Below are 23,226 nucleotides of genomic sequence, written 5' to 3'. Positions count from 1 at the left end.
AGAAACACTTGTCAACTTAAAAAAAAAAAAGACCATTACATTGCAAAGGTCACTAAAACAAGTATGCTAGTGACGTGCTACACCAAGAAGCAGCATTATTTTAGTGGAAACCACACAAATGCCTCTGAAGTTATTTTGAGTGTTGCAGCATTGACTGATAGCTAAGGGAAATCTATCAGAAGAAGTCAATTATCAAACAGAAGTCAGGAAAATAGTCAAAAAGTAAAATCCAGGACAAACTTCACACTGGAGTTTCAGTGTAAAGATTTTATTATGATCAAAGATTGTCTCACTTGCACAAAACCACACATCTTGTATACTATGCATTCACTACAACCTTTGCTAAATCCTAAAATAAAGATACTTCTTGATATACACTAGGAGATATATACATGATCATTAATTTCGCACATTTGAAATACAGTGTGGCATACACATCTCTCATAGCTTATGTTACTTTATACATTTGGCAGTGTAGGCTGACTCCTACATATGGTCAAAAATCAAGATTATATGGAACTCTATAAGAAAATGGACAAAAAGGTCTGAAAAACACAAAACAACATTCACATTGTCAAGCATAAAACACTAGTCATCTATTCTACGGTGGATCCATTGGTTGCCATGCGCAGTTCAGATGTATTGCATTGCCCTGAACCTGTGGAGAATGCATTTGACTTAAGTGGGGCGATCACATGTTGCCGACAAGCCACGGCTACTGTAATCGTGTCACAAGAGCTCCTGCTATGACCAAAGCGTGGAGGGCAAAAACAACGTCATCATTCTTTGCCTCCTTCACAGTCCATTTGCACGCACTAGAAAAAAAAAAAAAAACAGGCTGAGCACTTTATACACAGTCGTCATTTGTTTGTTTTCGACCGCTGTGGAATAAAATACAGATGTTCACTCCCGTGGGAAAAACATACTGTTGTGTACAATATTATTTTTATGTTGTCTTCCGGATTTATGGAGCTGAATGATTCCTGAGCTGATAGAGCTACAAACAGTCAAGGAGGAAGCATGAAAGCTCGTTTCCTGCAGTCATGTCTATAAGTTTGAAGTTTTTGTTGACGGGAGCGGAGGTTACAGACGGCACTTCATTCGTCAAGGATTTTCAACAAAACTGATAGCTGTTAGTCTTCATCAAAGGCTGCTCCTCCTCCTCCTCGGGGTCACAAGACTGCTCACAAGGGGTGTCACAGCACTTGGGCTGGTCACACTCTTCGGGCTCTTCGGCCTCCGTGACCTGCTGCTGCACATTCTGATAAATTAACTGTGGGACAAACAGAGTTTAGGAGGTGAAGTTGGAAAGAAAAAAAACACAAAGAAAACATGACTTTTGTTTCTCATGTCAGTGTCTGTTAAAAACACTCAAAATGTTTTCTCAAAGGAACGGCAATCGGATTGGTTTGAGAGCACACTTGATTTAATTAATCAATTAATCGTGTAAAGCACATTGAGTTACCTGGTGTATGAAATGCGCTGTATAAATAAATTTGCTTTGCTTTGCTTTAATCCCTCATCCATACATACATTTTTTTGTACTGCTTTCTATCTCAGCCGGTCGCAGGGCACTTATAGAAAAACAAGGTTTCATGCTCACGGTCACACCAATGGACAATTTGGAGCCCTACAATGAACCTAACATGGAGGAAGATGGATTCCACACAGGAAGGCCCGGGTTCGAACCCCCAACTCCACAACTGTGTGGCAAATGTGCTAACCAGTTGTCCACCGTACTGCCCGGTTACATATTCTTATCGAAAAATAGATGTTCCCATCCTGCTGCAGACAGCTCACCTGTTCCTGTTGCGCTTGTTCGCCGAGCTGTTTTTGTATCATCTGACTGATCTTGCTGAAAGTGGGACGTTCGGTGGGCTCCAGATTCCAGCACATCTTCATGATATCATAGCTGGAGCAAAAGAATGAAAAGGGGGGATTTTCATTTTTGATCATATTTTAAGGTGTTTGTTTTGAGGCTTTGGGGCAGTGACTTACATTGTTAATTCTCCATGCATACATAAAAGGTGTGTAGAGAAAAGTTTCAGGACTCCTGTCACAAACCCAAAGTGCAAACTACGAGTTTTCCCCCTCAAAGTGGACCAGACGATCCTGCGGTGTTTGCTTCGCTCAGTGCGCAAGAAGAGGCGAGAATTTTAGCCAGGCAACTCTTCATCAGGACAACGTGCCTGCTAACAATGCCCTGAGCATCTGACACTTCCTGGCCGAAGACACTGACGACATCGAGATGGCCATGACGGCAAGCTGCGGAGGATCCTGGAAGAATACTTGCAGAGAAGGCTGGACAGTGTGTTGGACTCTAGTTAGATTACTTTGAGGGGGGAAACTAAACTTGTACTTAGTAGTTTGAATTTGACATCTAGTGCAACCTCGGTTTTTCCAAGCCCTACTATTCGTATGATTCAGTTAGAAAAAAAATCTCGGCTAACTTTTGTCCCAGTTTTCATACATCCGCGAGGTTTTCGTACAAAAAAAATATTGCCATTTATTTCCTGGGATTGATATACGTTCATCCGAAGCATTTCGTAAATTGTCAAATTCCACAATGCAAGCTTTTATTAACAACTCAAGGCGATCACCATCCCGGCTTGCTCGGCAACATTAACACATCCTGTCAAAAGACAGACTTTCAAAATAAAAGCACACAATATAATAAATGTTTCAACACACTTCCTTGGGCTGCATTGTGGCTTACTAAAAAGTTGCATTCAGTAAACAAGCACAAAATAGTTTGAGTGTGACTGCTAAGCAAGCCACCATGGAGCCGTGCTTTTACTTTGAAGGCCTGACTTTCGACAAGATGCTCCACCGATTTGACCCCAACTTGGCCAGAGTGTTGCTGAGCTTGTATGACTTCTATTCTGTTTCTGTATGTATGATCATGCTTATGTTCTTTCACTGTTTCAAGATTTGCCCATACACCTTCAAACAACAACACGTGCATATTCCTGCGGGAACCTGTGCAAATGTGGGTAAAAAAGTAGTGCTTCAAGCTCCCCCCTGAATACTGTTACCACTGTACCATAATAAATGCACTCATTTATGGTATGTAATTTTACAGTTTCAAGATTCGCACCATTTTTCCTTGATTTAATCCACTGTTAAATCTAAAATCCATCTTTAGTAGACACAGGTCAAATTTGACACACAAACATTTTAACACCCGTACAAAAGAACGACATTTCAAAAACATATTTTCATTTTCAAATTTGGGGTCAAAGAATGACATTTAGGGAATTTTTGTTGTCAAATTTCACTATGTGTCAAATTTGAGCAGTATAGTATGCAAGAGTTGAAGTTGCAATCATAACAAGGGGAACTACAAGGAAGTGTTTACATGCTTGGACGAGAGATTTGTTCCCTGCCTCAGTCTGTTTTTTTTCTGCCGTGAAATAGCAGTTCCATGGCTTACCAGCATGGCGATCATGTGGCTAACAAGCATAACTGAGGTCTGACTCACACAGGCAGAACATATGATTGGGAACTGACTCACATTTAGTCTGTACTGTGTCCACAGCACAATTATTCCGGGGTGGTGTGACATCCGCAAAAAATAAGTACATCCTCAGACTCACACACTCACAAGAGGAACACACATTCTTCTGTATTTTCCGCTGCCTGCTTTAACTCACAGTCCGTCCACCAATCATCCTCATACATTGTCGTCTATTGTAAATCTAGCCATCCACACAGCAATCTATCATCCATCATCTGATCCTGTACATCAGAGGTGTCAAACTCAAGGCTCGGGGGCCCGATCTGGCCCGCCACATTATTTTATGTGGCCCGCGAAAGCAAACCATCTGTGTCAAGCTCCATGATTCTAGCTAAAATATGTACCAAAACCTCAAATTGTCATATGTAATAAATAAAATTCGTTAAAATAATGCAAGAATTTGTTACCAAACCACTTTTTTACAGTAACTAAACAAACGATTATCCTTAGTTAGTTAAGTAGTTATCCATCAATTTGTTGTGTATATGAAATAATATGATGAGGCCATCAGAGGTGGTCCTGGACCGTTTGGCATACTGTGCGATGGCAGTCAATTGCGGCCCTTGGCCGATCATCAGCGGGGACGGGGGGAGTGCAACCCCCCACAGAATGCTGCCCTCGGCAGTTGCCCATATCAGAAACCGCACCTGTGGCGATTGAACATTTATATGGTTTCACAGTCATAACGGCCCTCTGGGGGTAACTGTAACTACAATGTGGCACGTGACAAAAATGAGTTTGACACCCTATCTATCATCCAAACAACTTCCCTCAACCCATCTCCATCTAACATCAACCCAACCAGCCAATTCTAGGTGAAACTGGAAAGGAGGGGGAGCTTACATCTCAGGTGGAGCAAAGTCTGGCTGACACATCTGGTAGCCTCGTTTCACCATCTTGTAGAAGCTGGAGTCCACAGCCATGCTGGGGTAAGGGCTCTTACCTGGTGGAGCACAATCACAGCAACAACACGTAATCAGAGTAAGTTGTGTGTGAGTGTGTGTGTGTGTATGAATTGAAAAAAATTGTCATATTTGTTAAAACTCTCAGTATGACCTGACAGGAATACATGAGTAAAATGATCTGTTTAAAAAAAACAAAAACAAAAAACACTATGGCCCCATCTTGTACCACTAATGTGTTTTTAAGAAATCAGCGTGGCAGAGGAAAAACAACCTATGTGAAACAGAAGGTGTGACTGACAATGTGTCAATCATTTGCTAGTGGCATCGTGAGCGCACCTCAGCAGCTTCACGCTTTCCTGTTACCTTGGGCTTCAGGAGCTTTGCTGAAACTATGGCGGAATAACCATCCATTCATTCTCTGTACCGCTTATGCTCACTAAGGTCGCAAGTGTACTGGAGCTAACTTTGGGTAAAGGGCAGGGTACACGCTGAACTGGTCGCCATCCAATTAGACAAACAACCATTCACACTCACATTCACACCTACAGTACTGTCTTCAATTAACCGTCCATGCATGTTTTTGCAGTATGGGAGGAAGCCGGACTACCTGAAGAAAACCCACACAGGAGAACATGCAAACTCCGCATACGAAAGCTGGGGGTGAGATTTGAACCCACAACCTCTGAACTGTGTGTCAGATGTAGTAACCAGTCATTCATCCTGGTGTTGCGGAATAGCCAACACTGCAAAATATAAAAATGCCCATCCCTCGTTTGCCAACTAGGCGTATGGTAGCGAAAAGGATTCAAAAAGGGACACGGAATTTAACTTAAAATTTTCTCAGTGACTACAGAATGTATCACGACTATGCACTTTCATAATAATAATAATAATTCATAATATCATTTTGAATGGCCATGCATATTTGAGAATCCTGCTCATACACGTTAGTGAGAGGTGAGTTTTAGTCAGAGAGTCGAAGGTTTGGGATTAATGAAGTGAGGCTACATTCATCTTGTTCTCAATCTTGTTAGCAGTTTTAACAATGCAAACATCCCCTTTAAGGGGTGGAATCAATAATATCGACCAGTCTTTTTACACAAGAATCTGTACAGTAGAGGTTCTTAAGTGCAGAGTGTGAGTACTTTTGCCACCTTTTGGCTGTGTGTGGGTTTGGATGTGTGTCATCTCACCCAGAGAGAAGATCTCCCACAGGAGGATTCCATAGGACCACACATCACTCTGGACAGTGTATACACAGTCAAAGATGCTCTCTGGAGCCATCCACTTCACTGGCAAACGTGCCTTCAAACAGACAAGATCCCAAATCCATTGAAATGTGTGCACCAATGGAAATTAGGTTGACAAATGTGCCCTTACGTTGCCCTTCACCACGTAGTTGGTGTCACTCATGATGTCCCGTGCCAGGCCAAAGTCACAAATTTTGGCTACTCTGTGGTCCGTCAGAAGGATGTTTCGAGCAGCCACGTCTCTGTGAATACACTGCACACAAGAAAGCAGCTTGTCTCATTGAACAGCAATACTACTTAGAGTTTTCTTTTAAACATATCAATATGGCGGCACGGTGGAAGACTGGTTAGCACATCTACCTCATGGTTCTGAGGACTGGGGTTAAAATCCCAGCCCAACCTGTCTGTAGTTTGCATGTTCTCTCCCTGCGTGCGTGGGCTTTTTCCGGGTATTCCGGTTTCCTCCCACATCCCAAAAACATGCATGGTAGGTTAATTGAATTTTAATGCTCTTTTAGGGGAGTCCAGTCAGAAGAACATTACAATAGTCAAGTCGACTTCAGATAAAAACATGGATGAACGTCTCCTGATCTGCAAGCCTTCACTCTGGATATGTTCTTCAGCTAGTAGAAGGCTGTTTTAGTGATTGATATGGTATAACTGCTGAAAGTCAGGTCGGACTCTATCAGCACACAAAGGTTTTGGACTTTGTCTTTGGTTAAAGAGAGTGCCTCCACATATTTACTAACAGCAATCCTCTTTTCTTTACTGCCAAAAATATTTCTCTCTGTTTTGTTGTGGTTTATTTGAAGGAAACTTTGGTTTATCCATTAAGTTTATCCATTTGTTTTAGACTGTGACACCACACCTCAATTGAACTGTGGTTATCTGGAGACAGTGCTAGATATAACTGTGTGTCATCTACATAGCTATGATAGCCAACAATATGGTTCTGAAGCATTTGACCCAAGGGAAGCAGATACCGGCTCAACAGAAGGGGTCTAAAAACTGACCCTTGAGGGACTCCATATGGTTTTGTCAGTCGACCAGATTGATAACTTTCAATGGTTATGAAATAACTCCTTTCCTCCAGGTAGGACCTGAACTATTTAAGGACTTTTCCATTTTGTCCTACCCAGGTTTCCAATCTGTTCTTCAGTATGTTATGATCTACTTTATGAAACGCTGGACTGAGATCCAACAAGAACTGACACCTTTCCCGAGTCAGTGTTCAACTGTATATCATTTAGCCCTTTGATAAGAGCTGATTCTGTACTGCGATGAGTTCGGTAATCAAACTGAAAAAAATGACTCACATTTTTGGCAGCCAAAAATTCCAAGCCTTGAGCCACTTGGTAGGAAAACCTCAACATGTCATCCAAGCCCAACGGCCATTCTCCAGTCTCCTCGCACACTGCGTCTAGGCACAAGTCCCATCATGAGAGCAAGACAATGAAGTTCTGTTGTAGGAAAAATTCACGTTAAAAAATAACAATGTTACTTTGTAATGGCTTGCTGTTTGACAGCTGACACGGTCTCATCTCCAAGTAGCTGCTTGAAGACTCACTAGAGATTCCGCTGTCACTGTAGGATGATACAGTCACAAAATCTTGTGGAACTCGAGGTAGAGCAATTTGGAAATCAACTTGAAATTGAACAGAAATCAGGTCCAAAACCGGGATGAGACAGGACTTTGCGCGAGAGGCAGGGTACATTGTGGATTAGTCACTAGTCAATCACAGGGCACATATAGACAACCATTCACACTCATATTCACACCAAAGAACAATTTAGAGTCTTTAGGTAACCTAACATGCATGTTTTTAGAAAGTGGGAGCAAGCCAGACTACCTGGAGAAACCCCACCTAAGCACAGGGAGAACCCGTAAACTCTATGGACGAAGCCCTGATACTCAGATTCACAACCCAAAACTTTAGGGTTCAAGGATTAAAGGTTCAAAACTCCATCATTGTTGCCATTGTGCTTGGTGGCGTACCTTCTTATGAAAAGTTTCTGATTGCAGATGTTTTTATAGTCATTGGAGCTGTCCATTATGGCAGGCATGTTCATGACAAAGCTCATAAATGTTTCTGCCTTCTGGCGGAGGAAGTTCAGTAGGTCCCCAAGGCCGCAATACTCTGTGATTACCAGCACAGGTCCTGAAGAGGAACCACGCCACATTAAGACCATTTGAACTAAAACCTGTACTGTTGCTGCACGCATATTACTCAATGTAGAAAACATGTTACCGCCATAGGTGCAGGCCCCCAGTAGATTGACAATGTTCTGGTGGTGTCCCAAGTGACTCAGGATCTTCAGCTCTGACATCAGAGCTTCTCTCTCGTCAGAATGGGCACTGGCTTCAAACAAACAACTCAGTGCCATTAGTCCGCCGTTGCTGACTCGATCACATGAAAATTATGATTGTGTTTATTATATTTTCTGGAACAATAATTAACAGTCACACCTTTTAACATTTTCACAGCCACACGCATCACGTTGTCTCTCTCTCCAAGACCGATGGCTGTGGCCTCCACCACTTTTCCAAAAGCTCCAGCACCCAAGATCTTTCCTGCAAAGTTGGACCTGACTTCATGACTTTGGAACACCTTTCATCATTATATTAATGCCTGAAACTCCGGTATGATAATCATCATTTGCAGTATACTTATGCACTGAGATGCAATGCAATCAGAATTCTGTCTTTACAGTAGTAATCATTTGAAACACCTCTCAAAAACGAATGATGAAACTTAAACTTCGACTGAATACCTACCTCTCTGACAGTGTAAATTAAATTTAAACAATGCTATCTTTGTAAAGGCATGATGTTCAATAAATTTCTTCTTTTGGATCTGCAGGTGTTTTGGAATTTTTCTATTAGACTATTTCACATAAATCATGCTACCAACCTAGCTTGAGTTTGTCCCGTGGGAACTCCCATTTTTCATTGTAGGGCAGTTGCGTAGGGTCAACAAAGGTGTAGTTGTTTCCATCTCTTGCCTCAATGATCTTCCAACGGATCTCATACCTGGGTTTCTAATTAAGGTAGGAAGGGGAAGAATAGTTTTAAATGAAGCTGCATTTGCATTTAAACTGCCATCATATTGTCACTTGCACTTTACCTGCTTATATTTGTAAAAGACAAACACCATAAGCACAAGGAAGATGGATAGAATGCCTGCAGATCCGGTCAAGGTGGAGGTGAAAAGTTTGTCTGCATAACCAAAGAAAGATTTAGTCGCGGTGACTGACAATGTTATGTTACAAAATCCAGTTTCTCGAATATGTATCTGTAGAAAATGTGCTTAAATAGCTTTGAGAATGGGTCATTAATATCGTGAAAAGAGAATATTAAGCTCCAAAGTAAACAGCTGGCTGTGAGAAATAAAGATATTTTTTTAATGCAGAACATCAAATGTAGTCTAAATCACGTCCTCATGACTCGGATAAAAAAATCCTAAACTCAGAAGGGCATTTTCGATTAGATATTCACCAGACACTTCCATGGCAAATGTGTCGCTGCTGACTCCAACGAGGTTAAAGGCTACACACTCCACTGTCATCCTCCGGCTTGAAGGTCCCACGGTCAGAACACTCTCCACTGCCACCGCCCCGTACTCCTCCCTCTGAACCTCCACTGTCTGAGCTTGCAATGGGGTGGCCATCTGCAGCCCAGTATTGCTTTCATTGCACCTGCCTCAATGCAAACAGGTTTAAAGTTAGATTATGGCAGTGTTTAGTAGGATTTTGAGCAAAATTCCCTGTAATGGAAAGGAAGTGTAGTTGAGAACTGGCATCATATAAAATAAATACATTAATTTATTCATCTTCCGTACCGCTTATCCTCACTAGGGTTGCGAGCGTGCTGGAGCCTATCCCAGCTATCTTCGGGCGAGAGGTGGGGTACACCCTGAACTGGTCGCCAGCCAATCGCAGGGCATATAAAATAAATAAAATATTTTTTAACTGGTGAATTTTCTTAACAGACTTTTGGTGGTAGTTGTGAACATGGTTTTCATACAACTAGTATGCAATCAATTCCTACTCAATTCCTGACTGAGCCAATGGGGTTAGACTCCATCCCTTGAGTGACCCTGGACAGAAGAGTTATAGATGGATGAGTTTTTATCTGGCACCTCAACAGCAGTCAGAAAGCAGACTAGCATCCCTCCAAAACAAATTATTATTATTATTATTTTTTTTTTACTTTTGCCCACAGCATGAGCCGAACTGTGACTGACCTGTTCCAAAGCCCAAGTCCTTTCAGATTAGCTAGTAACTACTGCTGCCCTTTGGAACCACATTTTTGCCATCCGTTAAAGAATGCATATTTGAATGAAAACACATTGTTTTTCACTTGGGAAGGACACTCACGTGGGGCGTATTCCAAAACATTGGTACCAGATGATTCTAGGGGCAGGATAGCCGAAGGACGTGCATGTCAGAGTAGTCACATTTTCCCATCTCACCATGGCAACTGGTCTCTCTGCCAGTGAGAGGAAATCAATTGCAATCCACATAAAGCACAAAGTCGGGACCAGGGAGTTAAACCAAATGTGCTGAACACGTCACTCACGATACATCTGAACTTGGAATGTGACGGAGGCATTGGCCAAGTCGCTCCGTGCATTGAAGGTGTATTGACCTTGCTCCTGAGCATTCATTCTCTTCAGTTGCAATGTCGCATGGTATCTGACAGGGGAGATAAAGGAAGAGGAATTTAATTGTGACTAATTCAGAAGGTCTGCACTTCCACATCGATATAGAACAGAACTTCTGGCTTTCAGTAGTCTCATTACCTGGGAACAAAGGTGGCAAAGGTATCATGTTTTCACGAACATAAGGCGCACTTAAGTCTTAAATTTTCTCCAAAAAGGACGGGGCGCCTTATAATGTGGCGCGCCTTGTGTGTGCACCGAGTTCCAACGTCTATAAATGTTGTTGTGTGAGGAGCGCTCCGCTTGACTTTTTTTTTTTTTTTTTTGGACCGCTTGACTGACTGGGAGCATTTCCTGTCGACACGCTGCTTATACAGAGGAAAAGCGGACGTGGCTGAGGACAGCATGCGGAAGTAAAGGGGGAAGGGTGCGTGATGCAGGACGCTAAAGCCACGGCCCCAGTAGGTAGTAGCGCCGGGATTGTGTGCATTGTGCAAAACAACATCGGTTTGGCTAAGGACCCCCGAAAATGGCACCTATGAAGAGACAAGCTTACGAAGCACAGTTTAAACTCCAAGCTGTCAGTTAGGCGGAGGAACATGGGAATCGAGCAGCTGCGAGAGAATTAAAGATAAACGAATCCATGGTGCGCAAGTGGAGGAAGCAGGAAAACGTGCTTCGCCAAGTCAAGAAGACGAAGCTGAGTTTCCACAGAAACAAGCGTCTCTACAGTCACCATTCGACTGAGGGAAATAACGCTTACAGAAGAAATTAAAATCGAACATTTTCAAGGAGGTCCATCTTGGTGCTTTTGTTTTATGAAACGGCGCCATTTATCCATCCGGGCAAGGACTACCGTGGCGCAGCAACTTCCGGCGGATTACAAGGAAAAGCTGGCCATCTTCCGCTCCTACTGCAGTAAAAAGATTGCCGACAAACACATCCAGCCCAACCACATCACAAACATGGACGAGGTGCCGCTCACTTTCACTCACTTTCGACATCCCGGTGAACCACACTGTAGAGAAGAAGGGGACCACCACGGTAGCGATACGCACAACGGGGCACGAGAAGTCGGCTTTTACTGTTGTGCTTGGTTGCCATGGTAATGGACAGAAACTGCCACGTATGGTGATTTTTAAGAGGACAGATGGCGAACACAGCTTTACTAAGACTGGGAAGCAATGCCGGGCGAGTTACGCCACCATAGGTGAATGGATTGTGGATGCCTGGGCTAAGGTATCTGCTTTGACTGCTGTCCGAGCTTTCGCGAAAGCCGGCATCATTGCTGAACAGCCCCCCGGCAACGAGACTGACTCTGACAATGACGAGAGGGAACCCGGCGTGTTTGTTGGAGAATTTGCCCAGCTGTTCTTTTTGGAAATATAAGATGAGGACTTTGATGAATTTGTGGATGAGGATTGATCAAAAAATGCCTTTTTAAAAACATTGTTTTAGCGTGCATGCATGCTACCGTATGTTTTAAGATAGCGTATGCGCGCCTTATGTATGTGTTAAATACTGAAATAGACCCCGTAACTGAGACTGCACCTTTTAATACGATGCCTCCTATGGTCGTGAAAATACAGTACTCACACTCAAACAGTAAAGACACTTAAATGTAATGCAAGTCAATTATGTACAATACCCATTTAAATAAGTTTGCACATTGGAGAAAAACATCACTCCACACAAAACTTTTGTTTGCCTCTTATTCATTTGCACAGTGCTCGTACTGAGGGAAAAAGAGAAATAAAAAAGCAAAATAAAAAATGACTGAAACTTTTTTTCAGTTAAGTTAATTGAGGGATGTCTCGGTCCCTCAATTAACTTAACGGAAAGTAAAGAGTTTTTAGACGCCTTATTAACCCTTGCAGAGTTGCATAAGGCCTTAAATGATATGCCAACAGGTAGAGCTTCAGGCAATGATGGATTTTCCAAAGAGTTTTATAAACATTACTGGTCTATGCTCGAACCACAATTTTTCAGAATGATGATAGAGATCAAAGATAAAGGCCTAATGAAAAGCCATACGAACAAAGCCGCAATAAAACTACTACTATTAGTACTAACTAGAACAGACCAAACTTTCCGAAACGCCACAATTGTTTTAAGAATCCGATTATTGCGGGCACTTTATCAGCTTGATGGAAAAGTCTAGAAACCACACAATCTCAGTCAGCACCATATCATTCTTCCCCAGTCTGGCACAATTCCAATTTTGAGATGAACAAAATACCCCTTTACTGTAGCACATGGGAAGAAAGTGGAAGTGACCGGCTACAAAAATAATTCACTCATGTTACATGAAATCTTATTCCAAGAATTCCAAATTATAGGTGGTAACTTCCTTCAACACTATAAATAACAATCTTAAAAAAAATTTCAACACGTGAATACTTTGGAACTGCCTGTTTCTGTTCAGAAAATAGTAGAACTAGTAGTACTACTCCCACAAAACAAAAAAGTCCTTCCAAAAGTATACAAATTAATCTCAAGGACACTTACCAATAGCAAAATGGGGAAAGGATGTTTCAATGCCTCCTGCCAATGATTATAAATATGCAGAAATGCATTCTCAATGACAAAGGGGAATTAGCTTTAAGGTGGGGAGGGGCTGCCCCCCTTTACTCTGTAGTCTTCCAGCCGGTCGGGCCGAGTCTAGCCTCTTAACCCCCCTTCGGTTATCGGACTGTGGAGTGCCTCCCCCCCTCCCCCCCTCCCCCCCCCTCTCTTGGCACCCTCACCAGTCCTTGCTCACGAAGGGGCACTTAACATGAGCTCGCTTTTGGCGGGCTACGGCCGTTTTTGGGTGGCGGCTAGCTCCTGCGTTGGGCCCTGTTGGTGGCTGGGTGGTGGTGGGTGGTGGCGGTGGTTGGGCGTGCTGGGTGAGGGGTGGGGGGGATGTTGGTCCAGTGACCATGGCCCTCCCTCTGGGACTGGTTGGGGCTCTTCGTTTGGGCTGAAAGTACACTTTTGAATTTTGTATTCTTTGTTGTCGAGATTGTTGTTGTTGTTTTATTATTATTATATTTATTTATCTATTTATTTTTCTTTTCTCACACAGTTTAGATCAGTTTGCATGGTGAGAGGACACATGCATGGAGTGGGGGCTTCTTCTCTTGTCCCTGTGTTGGCGGTTCCAGTGTCTGTGGGGGCGGGATTTTCTTCACTCCTTCCCAATCTCGGGGGTACGGGGGAACCACTAGGATGACCTCCCGGAGAGTATTGGTAGTGTGATGGTGACCCGCCCATGTTCCGTGGGTGCTGGAGTGGATACTCTGGCTGTTGGTGGTGGCGGTGGGGCGTTGTTTTGTTGTTGTCCCTGCCTGGTTTGGGGGGCGGTCCACCTCCCACACTCAGGAGCGGGTACTGGCGGGAATGTGTGTGTCTGTGGGGGGGGGGGTGAGCGGGGGGGACCCGGGGTCGGTGCTGCGGTTCTGGGTGGGGCGGTGGGGGCAGGGGGTGTTGGCTGGGGGGCTGGCATTGGGTCCCTGTGGCCCCCGCCGGGTGGCCAGTTGTCGGGGTGCCTCGGTGGTAACTCATGAATAGGCGAATTGCTTGTGTATCCCCTCACTCATACTCTCGTCCTATAGACTTTTATAATTTACATAGTCAATCCCACCACACTTCACGACCCTTGTCCTGCATGCTTATTCTCCTCTCCTTGTCCTGTTGTAGCTTGTCCTGTCCTTCCCTCACAGGGTGTAGCACTACAGCCCCATGCAACACTCATATTTAATGTTTCATTGTTGTAGGTAATGTAATGACTTACTTTTCTCATCCCGTTTACAATTAGTGCTTTGTCTTTTGTCTTCGTTTCTCTCTCCCTTCTAGAAACTATTTTCTGTTCAACTCTCATTCTCAATAAACCTCAATTAAAATACTAAGAAACCAAAGCGGAAGTTTAAAAAAACCAATGTGACACAGTAAAACTGTTCCGGCATAAAAGGGAAACAGATCTTCCATTCTGCTTGACCTAACAGCCGAATAGGACAAAAAACAACAACAACTGTACATGCTATAAAAATGCGTTTAAAAATGTAGGGAAATGGTTAACAAAAAAATGCAAAATTAGCTAATGATAAGTGAAAAAATACACCTTGTCTGTACAAATTTGTTTCAGATTAGATGCTGAATGTTCTTATGCCAGTAGTTTGTGCTCAAGCCTGGCATAAGACAATGCATTCCTCATCGAGCGCTGTTGGAGCCGACAACAAAACAATTATCTTAAATAAGTCCATGGATCGCCGATATCTTGCATCCCCAAATCTGTTGCTGCATCGTCATATATGCACCCTGGTTCACGTTCCTCCATGTTGCTACTATCCCCGATTTTTCAGTCAAGATCTTAATCCCTGGTACTACCAGTCCTGTTTATATCGTGTCATCGTGTGCCGAAGTTGAATAAGTAGCAAGCTTTTTTGTTTTTCTTTTTTTTGACAAAGTAAGGACAATAATGTACAGCTATCTGTGTTGAAATGTAAGGCGTAAAAGTAAAAATGTATCACAAAAGTAAATATTGATATAAAGTACAGCGACACTATATTGCCGAAAGTATTCACTCACCTGCCTTGACTCCAACATGATTTTAAGTGATATCCCATTCTAAACCCATATGGTTTAATGTGATGTTGGTCTAACCTTTGCAGCTATAACTGCTTCAACTTTTGTGGGAAGGATTTCAACAAGTTTTATGAGTGAGTTTATGGGAATTTTTGCCCATTCTTCCAGGAGCATATTTGTGAGGTCGCACACTGACATTGGGCGAGAAGGTCTGGCTCACTGTCCACTCGAAATCAATCAAGGTATTCTATCAAGTTGAGGGCAAGACTTTGTGCAGGCCAGTAAAGTTGATCCATACAAAATTCTCCCATCCATGTCTTTATGGACCTTGCTTTGTGCACTAGTTCACGGAAATTTAGGAACAGGAAGGGATCATCCCCAAAAGATTTGACTGTCCAAAATCTCTTGGTATGCTAAAGCATTCAGAGGTTCTTTTCCTGGAGCTCCGGGGCTAATATTTTGGAGATTTCTAAGTTTATGGGAACAGTTTGTTCCAACATGACTGTGCATCAGTGCACAAATCATGGTTCATAAGGACAGATGAGAGAGTTTGATGTGGATGAACCTGACTGGCCTGCACAATCCTCAACCACACTTTTGGATGAATTAGAGCAGAAACAGAGCCAGGCCTTTTCGTCCAACATCAGTATGTAACCTCATAAATGCGCTTCTGGGAAAATGGTCATAAATTCCCATAACATACTCCTAGGCCTTGTGGAAAGCCTTTCCAGGAGAGTTTAGATACAATTGCAGAGGGTGGACCGATGTCATATTAAACTCTATCGATTAAGAATGGGATGTCACTTAAATTCATGTCTGAGTCAAGGAAGGTGAGCGAATACTTTTGGCAATATAGTGTACCTGGAAAATCTGTTTAAGTACAGTAACAATGCACTGTACTGGAATTGAGCATGCATGTACCAAAGCTAAAGATGCTTCTCCTCTATCCCCTGCATTTATAAACCCAATAATAATGGATGTTCAAAGGAAATGTATTCTAAATTCACCTATTGTTATACCGGATGAACTTGTTCTCCTGTGCAGACGTGCTAGGAGATGTTGGCGTTTGCCAGCTGTGCTCCACAATGTGGGGGTACGCCTCAATGAGCACAGTGAGCTCCAGATCTTCTCCCTCGTTCACCTCAATTGCAAGACCCTTGTGGGTCAGCTTCGGGGAGAGTTGGGGCAACAGTCGGATGTATGGCTTGTCTGCATACATGACTCACAAGAATCAGTTCCTGACAGCATCTTTTTAGTCTGAATCATGCATCCATGGGTGACTATTCTCGTAGCTTACCTACAACCAGCAGGTATGTTGTCGAACTGTTCACCCCTGCTTCATTAGTGCCGATGCAGGAAATGTTGCCCGTGTCTGCAAGGTCCACAAAAGGGATGGTGAGGATGCTCTGTATGTCCAGACGATTTTCTCCACTGGAGCGGACCCTCTCTTCTATGGTGGGTTTCTGACGACAACAGAAAGACAAAGAGGAGTTCATGATTTTTATAAAACCCAAGAGAAATTCCCAGCATGGATCATACTAACTGATTTGGTGGTATATATCCAGGTGACATTGTAGTTGAAATTGGGATTGTGTGTGGTGCAGGAGATTTTAAGTTCCTCCCCAGCAATACGGATGTATTCATCAGTCTCTAAAAACACATATGGAGGGAAGCGGAGCTCTATAGAAGGACCAAATTATACAATTAGTCCAAAAAAGACTGCAGGTATCAACTGAGAGTTTTGGTCTGTTAACCCTGAAGTGGTCTCACTCTGGATGACGTTAATGGAGAACGCTTTGGAGGTGCGCTCCACTCCGTTGACCTTGGCCGTGCATACGTAGTCAGCGTTGAAGCTGGGGTGGAGGCTGTGGATGAGAATACCACGGTGCCGGTAGACAGTGAAGTTCATCCCAGGCGGAACGGTGGTGCCGTTCTCCATGCGGAGACTGATATCTGTGGCGCCTGGGTCAGTTAGGAGGCAGGGTAGCAAGTAAACCTCACCCTCTTTTTTCACCACCCTCAGCAAGGTGCTGCTGGTCCAGAAGACACGGCTGGGATCTGGCATAGGGAGAGCAAAGGATTGGAATCGTTAACCAGCATTGACCTGGGTGGAGGGTGACACTTATGTGCTGGAGCTCACCTTTTACAAACACATGAACTGATGAGGTCAGATTATGATGCTGTGTCCCACCTATGTAAAAACACTTGTAGGTCCCGGTGAATTGGGCCGAGGGATGCGCCACTTTCAAAATGCTGACATTTCCTCTCCCCCTAGACATGTAGCGTTTGTGTTTGGCCAGCCTGGGTTGCCAGTTCACAGGTCTGTCGCCCTCACACCTCAGATCTAGAGGGGTGCCAGAGTTGACCACCACCTCAGGACTCAAGACCACCTTTGAGTTTAACCGGATCACCGGACGCCTCCACTCCACTGGGTAAGAAGAAGATCCATGATTATAGTTATGAAATCGTCAAATAAGCTCTTAAATGAACTCTTTGATAACGTCACCCTGTGACACTACTGTTTTTTTAAAATAATGTAAGACTATGTCTTTGTTTATGTTCTGAAGGTACTTACGGATAATGATAAATGGAGCCTGAATCCCTATCACTGCATTTGAAAGGATTGTATTTATTAAATGATTGACACTGAGACCATGGGAATATCCAGACCCTTTTTAAAAGAGGTTTTAGGAGTTCTTATGCTTAAATTTGATCTTAGCACCACTAACACACAGAGAGAAGCAATTTGGTTTTATTTTGACAGCAAGGCAGTTTTGAATATCTGTCTAAAATGGGAAGTTTATAGTACACTATACCATATGTTCTGTTCAAAATACAAGTCCCAGAATGCACTGCAATGCACAGTTGCTCATTTGCGCTCATATTGTTAGTTTGAGTCATGTTTAACAAATAAGGGAATTTTAAGGCTGCAATAAGCGTTGCAGTATAGTGGTGCCTTGATTTACGAGTTTGAATTGTTCCATTACCAAGCTCGTAACTAAAAACACTCGGCTCTCAAACCATCTTTCCCAACTGAAATGAATGAAAAAGCCATTAATCAGTTCGACTCCCTCCAAAAAAAACACCACCAAACCATTTTGTCACGTGTTTTTTTAAGAGGAAAAATAGCAATCTACAGTTATGTACTTCACAAAAACAGCCAGTCATAACAATTAAATAGAATGTAAAGAATTAAACACTTTGTGTGTCATTATTTCATGCTTTAATTCAATGGACATTGTGCTGCTCCTTCTCGTGTTTGTACCTTGTTCACCAGGGGAAGTATAACATAGCCATATCCAATATACAAAGAAGACAGTCACAACCAAGTAAGTTAGTAGGCTGCAGTTATATTTGTTGTTTTTCCACAGAGGATAAAGAATATGTACCTGTGATTGGTGTTATGTCTGTTCACATGTATTGCCGCACCGTTTGTTTTCAAATATCCGTTCCATCAAACTACCGCGACATCATTGCTGGTTTCGTTTTGCATTGTCTGTTCACATTAAATTAGTGGACATTTGTAAGACGCTTATATAGCTTGGTTAAATACACAATGTGCAATTATCTCTGTTTTATGTTTAGTTTTACACTAACAGCTTGAAGTGAGCACTTTGAAGAATTGTTCACAATTTGCCAAGCTGCTACTTGCTGTGAAGTTTCTTGCCATCATTGTGCGCTTGTAACTCAAATTCTTGCTCGCAAACTCATCCATCCATCCATTTTCAACACCGCTTGTCCTGGTTAGGGTCGCGGTTCGCTGGAGCCTATCCCAGCTGACTTCGGGCGAAAGGCGGACTACACCCTTAACTGGTCGCAAATCAGTCACAGGGCACATATAATACAGACTGTCACTAAGTGGGAACTGAACCCACGCTGTCCGCACCAAAGTCAGGCGAGTGTACCACTACACCATCAATGACTCTTGCACGCAACTCAAGACAAAACAAATTGCCTAAAAGATAGTTTGTATCTTAAAGAAATTGGAAGTTGGGTCCCTTGTAAGTCCACTGTATTTGGATTTAAAACATGTTTACACATTCATTTGTAATTCAAGAAAACAGAGGGGGAGTCCGTATGCCTCTCAGGGACAAAAGACATTTGGTTAAATGCACCGTTGTAAAACCTGAACTGAGTTAGTGAGTTCTCAGTACCAGACTGTGTGTTTCAACTGTCATATGGACTAACTGTGAATAACGGTCTAATTTTGTCATTTCTCCAGTCATGGCTTCAAGTTGCAGTTTCCTTAACTCCAGCGCTTAACATTTGCATTATAATGAACTCTGCAGTTAATATTTAAACACAATAGCAGACCTTCTTCTAACATCTAAAAAAAATAATGGTTATATAATAAATATTTGAGATAGGATTGTCATATGTTAAGTGGAATGCACTTTAAGTTTGTCTTTCTGTTTTTGGGCTGAGGGTCCCGAAGGTTCAAATCATGCCTTAGCCTCTGAGTGACACTCTGGTGACCTTCCAACTGCCGCCTGCTTGCACTCTCACACTATGTAGAATCAACACCTCCTCCATGCAGGGTTATTAAAGTTTGAATTACAGTTTGTTCTGAATCTTTAAAGGTCAGAGGACAAAGATAAAAAAAAAAAAACATTCTTGATAACTCTAGAAACCCTTTACAAACCACCACAGCCATTTCAAAGGGATTATATAGCAGATATACAGCAGTTAAATCGATATGATGCAGAATGCTTCTTCTGCTTTTTGCATCCCGCGCCTTCCGGTCTTCGTCTCTTATATTTGCTGTCGTATGACTTAACGATGTCACGATGCTTTATCGTGTGGCATTTGGTTGTACAAATGGTTGAGGCAGCAGCAAGAGGTTTTTTTTTTTGTGGCTTTCCAAGTGAAAAAGGAATACGTGACCGGTGGAAAGGCAAAGTCAATCGACAGGGGAAGAAACGTGGTCAGCTATGGGTGCCTAGCAAGCATTCCAAACTCTGTGCTGGTCACTTCGAACCGGCGTGTTTTGAGAAACACTTAGCAGAAAGCATTGGATACAGAGGTAGAGGCTGAAACTAGCTGCGATTCCATGTTCAGGATTTTTCTCTTCGGCACATTCCCAGCATTGGATGTGTGACTGAGAGACACATCAATCAGCATTCAGGCCTTAACACTCTTCTTCTGGGACTTTCCCACCCATACATGCTTTCCATTCAAACTTCCATTGACCTGCCCCCACATCCACATATTATACAGTAATCCAGTGGAAAGCAAAGCAAATTCAGTCAATTAGAATTAACATGGCACAATAGAGGAGTTTGTTTTCTAACACTAATATATGAAATGCAATTAGAGTTCAAGCAGTTGAATCCTATATACATCCTCTTAGGAGCCCCCTCCGCCACCACAAAATCATGGCAGTTAATCACAACAAGGACACCGGAAACAATTTATTATAGCTACCAGAAGACAGTCAGTTTATTGGGACAGCATCCCACAGAAAATAAATCGGGATTGGTTATAAGGAAAGATGCTTAACCCTAATGCACCCCCCAAAATGACTTTTTTTAAAATGGTTTTAAAGGAAAATGACTTAAATTGTGACTTGTTTCCCAGCCTTACCTGAGGCGACGGAGACCACAAATGCCAGCAGCAGAGTGAGGAGCGACTGCATCCTGAGCCGACTCCAAAGCAGCAATTGAGTGTGGATGTGTGTGAGTGCAACACAACACTCTAGTCTGCAACGTGCGAGAGAGGCAAAACCACATCACCAGCAGCAATTTGAGTCGCCTTCGTTAACTTCTCTTTTCTGACCACATAATGTAGCCTGTGCTTTATTTTCAAAAGGGAACTCAACCCAACAAATATACAGAACTTCCAGAAAGCATCTGTTTGTAAAAGTTAGGGGAATCAAAGAATAAAATAACCTTTGTTGGATATAATGAGGCAGTCTTAAGTAAGTATCTATATCTCGTACCTTAACTCTCCTGTTATACCCGAAACCAGTATTGTACTCGGGTATAATATTGGTACTCATAAATTCTCTGCCACTGTATGCACCGATACCACAGCGCCAGCCTGATATGCAGTGCCGTGAAAAAGTATTGGCCCCCTTCTCAAATTCTTAGATTTTTGCTTAGTTAGCGCACTTTGTTTAAGATGATCAAACAAATGTAAATATCAGACAAACATAATCCAAGTTAACATTAAATTCATATTTTAAATGTTCTTTAAAATTATTATTATGGAGAAAAAGTTCTTCAAAGTTACATGGCCCTGTGTGAAAAAGTAATGCCCCCTTCTTGTTAAATCATCCATTAACTGTGGCTAATCCCATTTTTTGGTTCATTTTCACTGACCACAAGCAAGCCTGATTACCTACAGACCTGTTCAATTAAGAGATCACTTAAATAGAACCTGTTTGAGAAAATGAAGTCGGCCAAAAGATCTCAAAAAGCTGCAACAAAATGCCACTATCCAAAGAAATTCAAGAACAGTCGAGAAATAAAGTAATTGATTTCTATCAGTCTGGAAAGAGTTACAAAGCCATTTCTAAAGCTGTAGGACTCCAGTGAACCACACTGAGATCCATTATCCACAAATGGAGAAATTATGGAATGGTGGTGAACCTTCCCAAGAGTGGCCGGCACACAAAAATTACCCAAAGAGCACAGCGACAACTCATCCAGGAGGTCACAAAGGAGGCCAGGACAACATCTAAAGAACTTCAGGCCTTCCTTTCCTCAGTTAAGGTTAGTGTTAATGACAAGAATAAGGAAAAGACTGGGCAACAACTGGAATTTTCAAGGCGATCACTGCTGACCAAAAAGAACATAAATGCCCAAGACTTTTGGGAGAATATTATATGGTCTGACGAGATGAAAGTTGAGCTTTTGGAAGGTATGTGTCTCAATACATCTGGCGTAAATGTAGCACAGCATTTCAGATAAAAAACATCATACCAACAGTCAAACATGGAGGTGGTAGTGTGATGGTCTTGGGCTGCTTCGCTCCTTCAGGACCTGGACAACTTGCTGTGATCGATGGAAACATGAATTCCGCTCTTTAGCAGAAAATCCTGAAGGAAAGTGTTCGGCTATTAGTTTGTGACCTTAAGCTGACGCACACTTGGGTTCTGCAGCAAGAACCAAGTCGATCCAAAATACACCAGCAAGTCAACTTCTGAATGTCTTTAAAAAAATACAAAATTAAAAGTGGTTTTGGAGTGGCCTAGTCAAAGTTCAGAGTTCAATCTGATTGCATTGCTGTGGCATGACCTTAAAAAGGCCATTCATGCTAGAAAATCCTCCATTGCTGCTGAATTAAAATAGTTCTGCAAGGACGAGTGGGGCAAAATATCTTCACAGAGATGTGAAAGACTCATTGGCAGTTATAGAAAACCCTTGATTTCAGTTGAGAATGGCCCAACCAGTTATTAGGTTTAGGGGGCCATTACGTTTTCCTCACAGGGCCAGGTAGCTTTAAATTGTTTTTTGTTTTTTTACCCTCAATAAATAAAATCAGCATTTCAAAACTGCATTTTATGTTTGCTTGGGTTATCTTGGTCTGACATTTACATTTGTTTGATCTTAAACATTAAAGTGGGGAAATTACTGTATGCAAAAATATAACAATTTGAGAAGGCGAGCAAATACTTTTTCACGACACTATGTATACATCTGTGTGTGTGTGTAATTAAAGTGAAACATTTTTAAAAATACAGCCACTTAACAGTATGTTTTTAAAATCCTTTTTAATTTGCAAACAGGTCAATTTGACTCATAACACAAAAGGAGGGTTCAATGCAGTTTTCCAAATGGAATATGCATCCATGACTGAGGCAGTAGAACTGTGTCGTTTCAGCAAATTAAGCTTGGTAATGTAATCAGCATTTGGGAAAAAGTACAAACTGTATTTGGTTTACAGTGGTTTGTGTATTTCAAGAAGAGAATAGCCGCAACAGAAATTATCCAAATTCTTAACGCAATTTTTGTTCTATTATTAGCAGTCCATAAAAGATGAAGACTAAGGATGTAAAGGCCAAATTTAATTCGCCCATGGTTCATAATATAATGCTCTCAGCTATTGTGACATCAACTTAGGTTAATACAAAAATTACTCACCAGTGGTTGTGTTAAGCCTGGCAGACGAGATGATAAAAATGCCAGTGTCCCTTTTTGAACATCAGCAGCAGTCGCTTCGTGTCTTCTTCCTGCTTCTTTACACTGTCTCCGCCACTCATGTCACACAGCAAACATGAAATGTTTGAGGCAAGTAAGTGGTTGGGGGAGGGGACTACGTATGTGTGCGTGTTTGTGTAGGGAGTGGGGGGAGTGGCGGTTCAGCACATTATGCTTGACGAATTA

At 42.3% G+C, this 23,226-nt stretch overlaps 1 protein-coding gene across 3 annotated transcripts; it reads right to left on the bottom strand.

The window, feature by feature from the left end:
- Positions 1-234: 234 nt before the first annotated feature.
- Positions 235-23,121, bottom strand: csf1ra (colony stimulating factor 1 receptor, a). Of its 3 annotated transcripts, none has more exons than XM_061685266.1 (23): positions 22,984-23,121; positions 21,823-21,938; positions 20,483-20,598; positions 17,040-17,327; positions 16,670-16,957; positions 16,443-16,579; positions 16,197-16,362; positions 15,907-16,108; positions 10,252-10,367; positions 10,050-10,161; positions 9,169-9,368; positions 8,798-8,889; positions 8,585-8,711; positions 8,140-8,244; positions 7,922-8,032; positions 7,669-7,831; positions 7,174-7,256; positions 6,989-7,092; positions 5,803-5,925; positions 5,616-5,727; positions 4,361-4,460; positions 1,801-1,912; positions 235-1,273 (listed from the first exon to the last, which is right to left on the bottom strand). In XM_061685266.1, exons 3-23 carry the CDS (start codon positions 20,532-20,534, stop codon positions 1,115-1,117), a joined length of 2,952 nt encoding a protein of 983 aa, XP_061541250.1. In that variant the 5' UTR covers positions 20,535-20,598; positions 21,823-21,938; positions 22,984-23,121; the 3' UTR covers positions 235-1,114. The 3 variants fall into 3 exon arrangements, with proteins under 3 accessions (XP_061541250.1, XP_061541252.1, XP_061541251.1); XM_061685268.1 differs by having other exon boundaries at positions 21,827-21,938; XM_061685267.1 differs by lacking the exon at positions 21,823-21,938.
- Positions 23,122-23,226: the final 105 nt, after the last annotated feature.

Source organism: Phycodurus eques, chromosome 9, assembly GCF_024500275.1.
Source record: "Phycodurus eques isolate BA_2022a chromosome 9, UOR_Pequ_1.1, whole genome shotgun sequence".
NCBI lineage: Eukaryota > Metazoa > Chordata > Actinopteri > Syngnathiformes > Syngnathidae > Phycodurus > Phycodurus eques.
The sequence above is the reverse complement of the archived record's forward strand: the minus strand, read 5'-3'. Positions and strand labels throughout refer to the sequence as shown.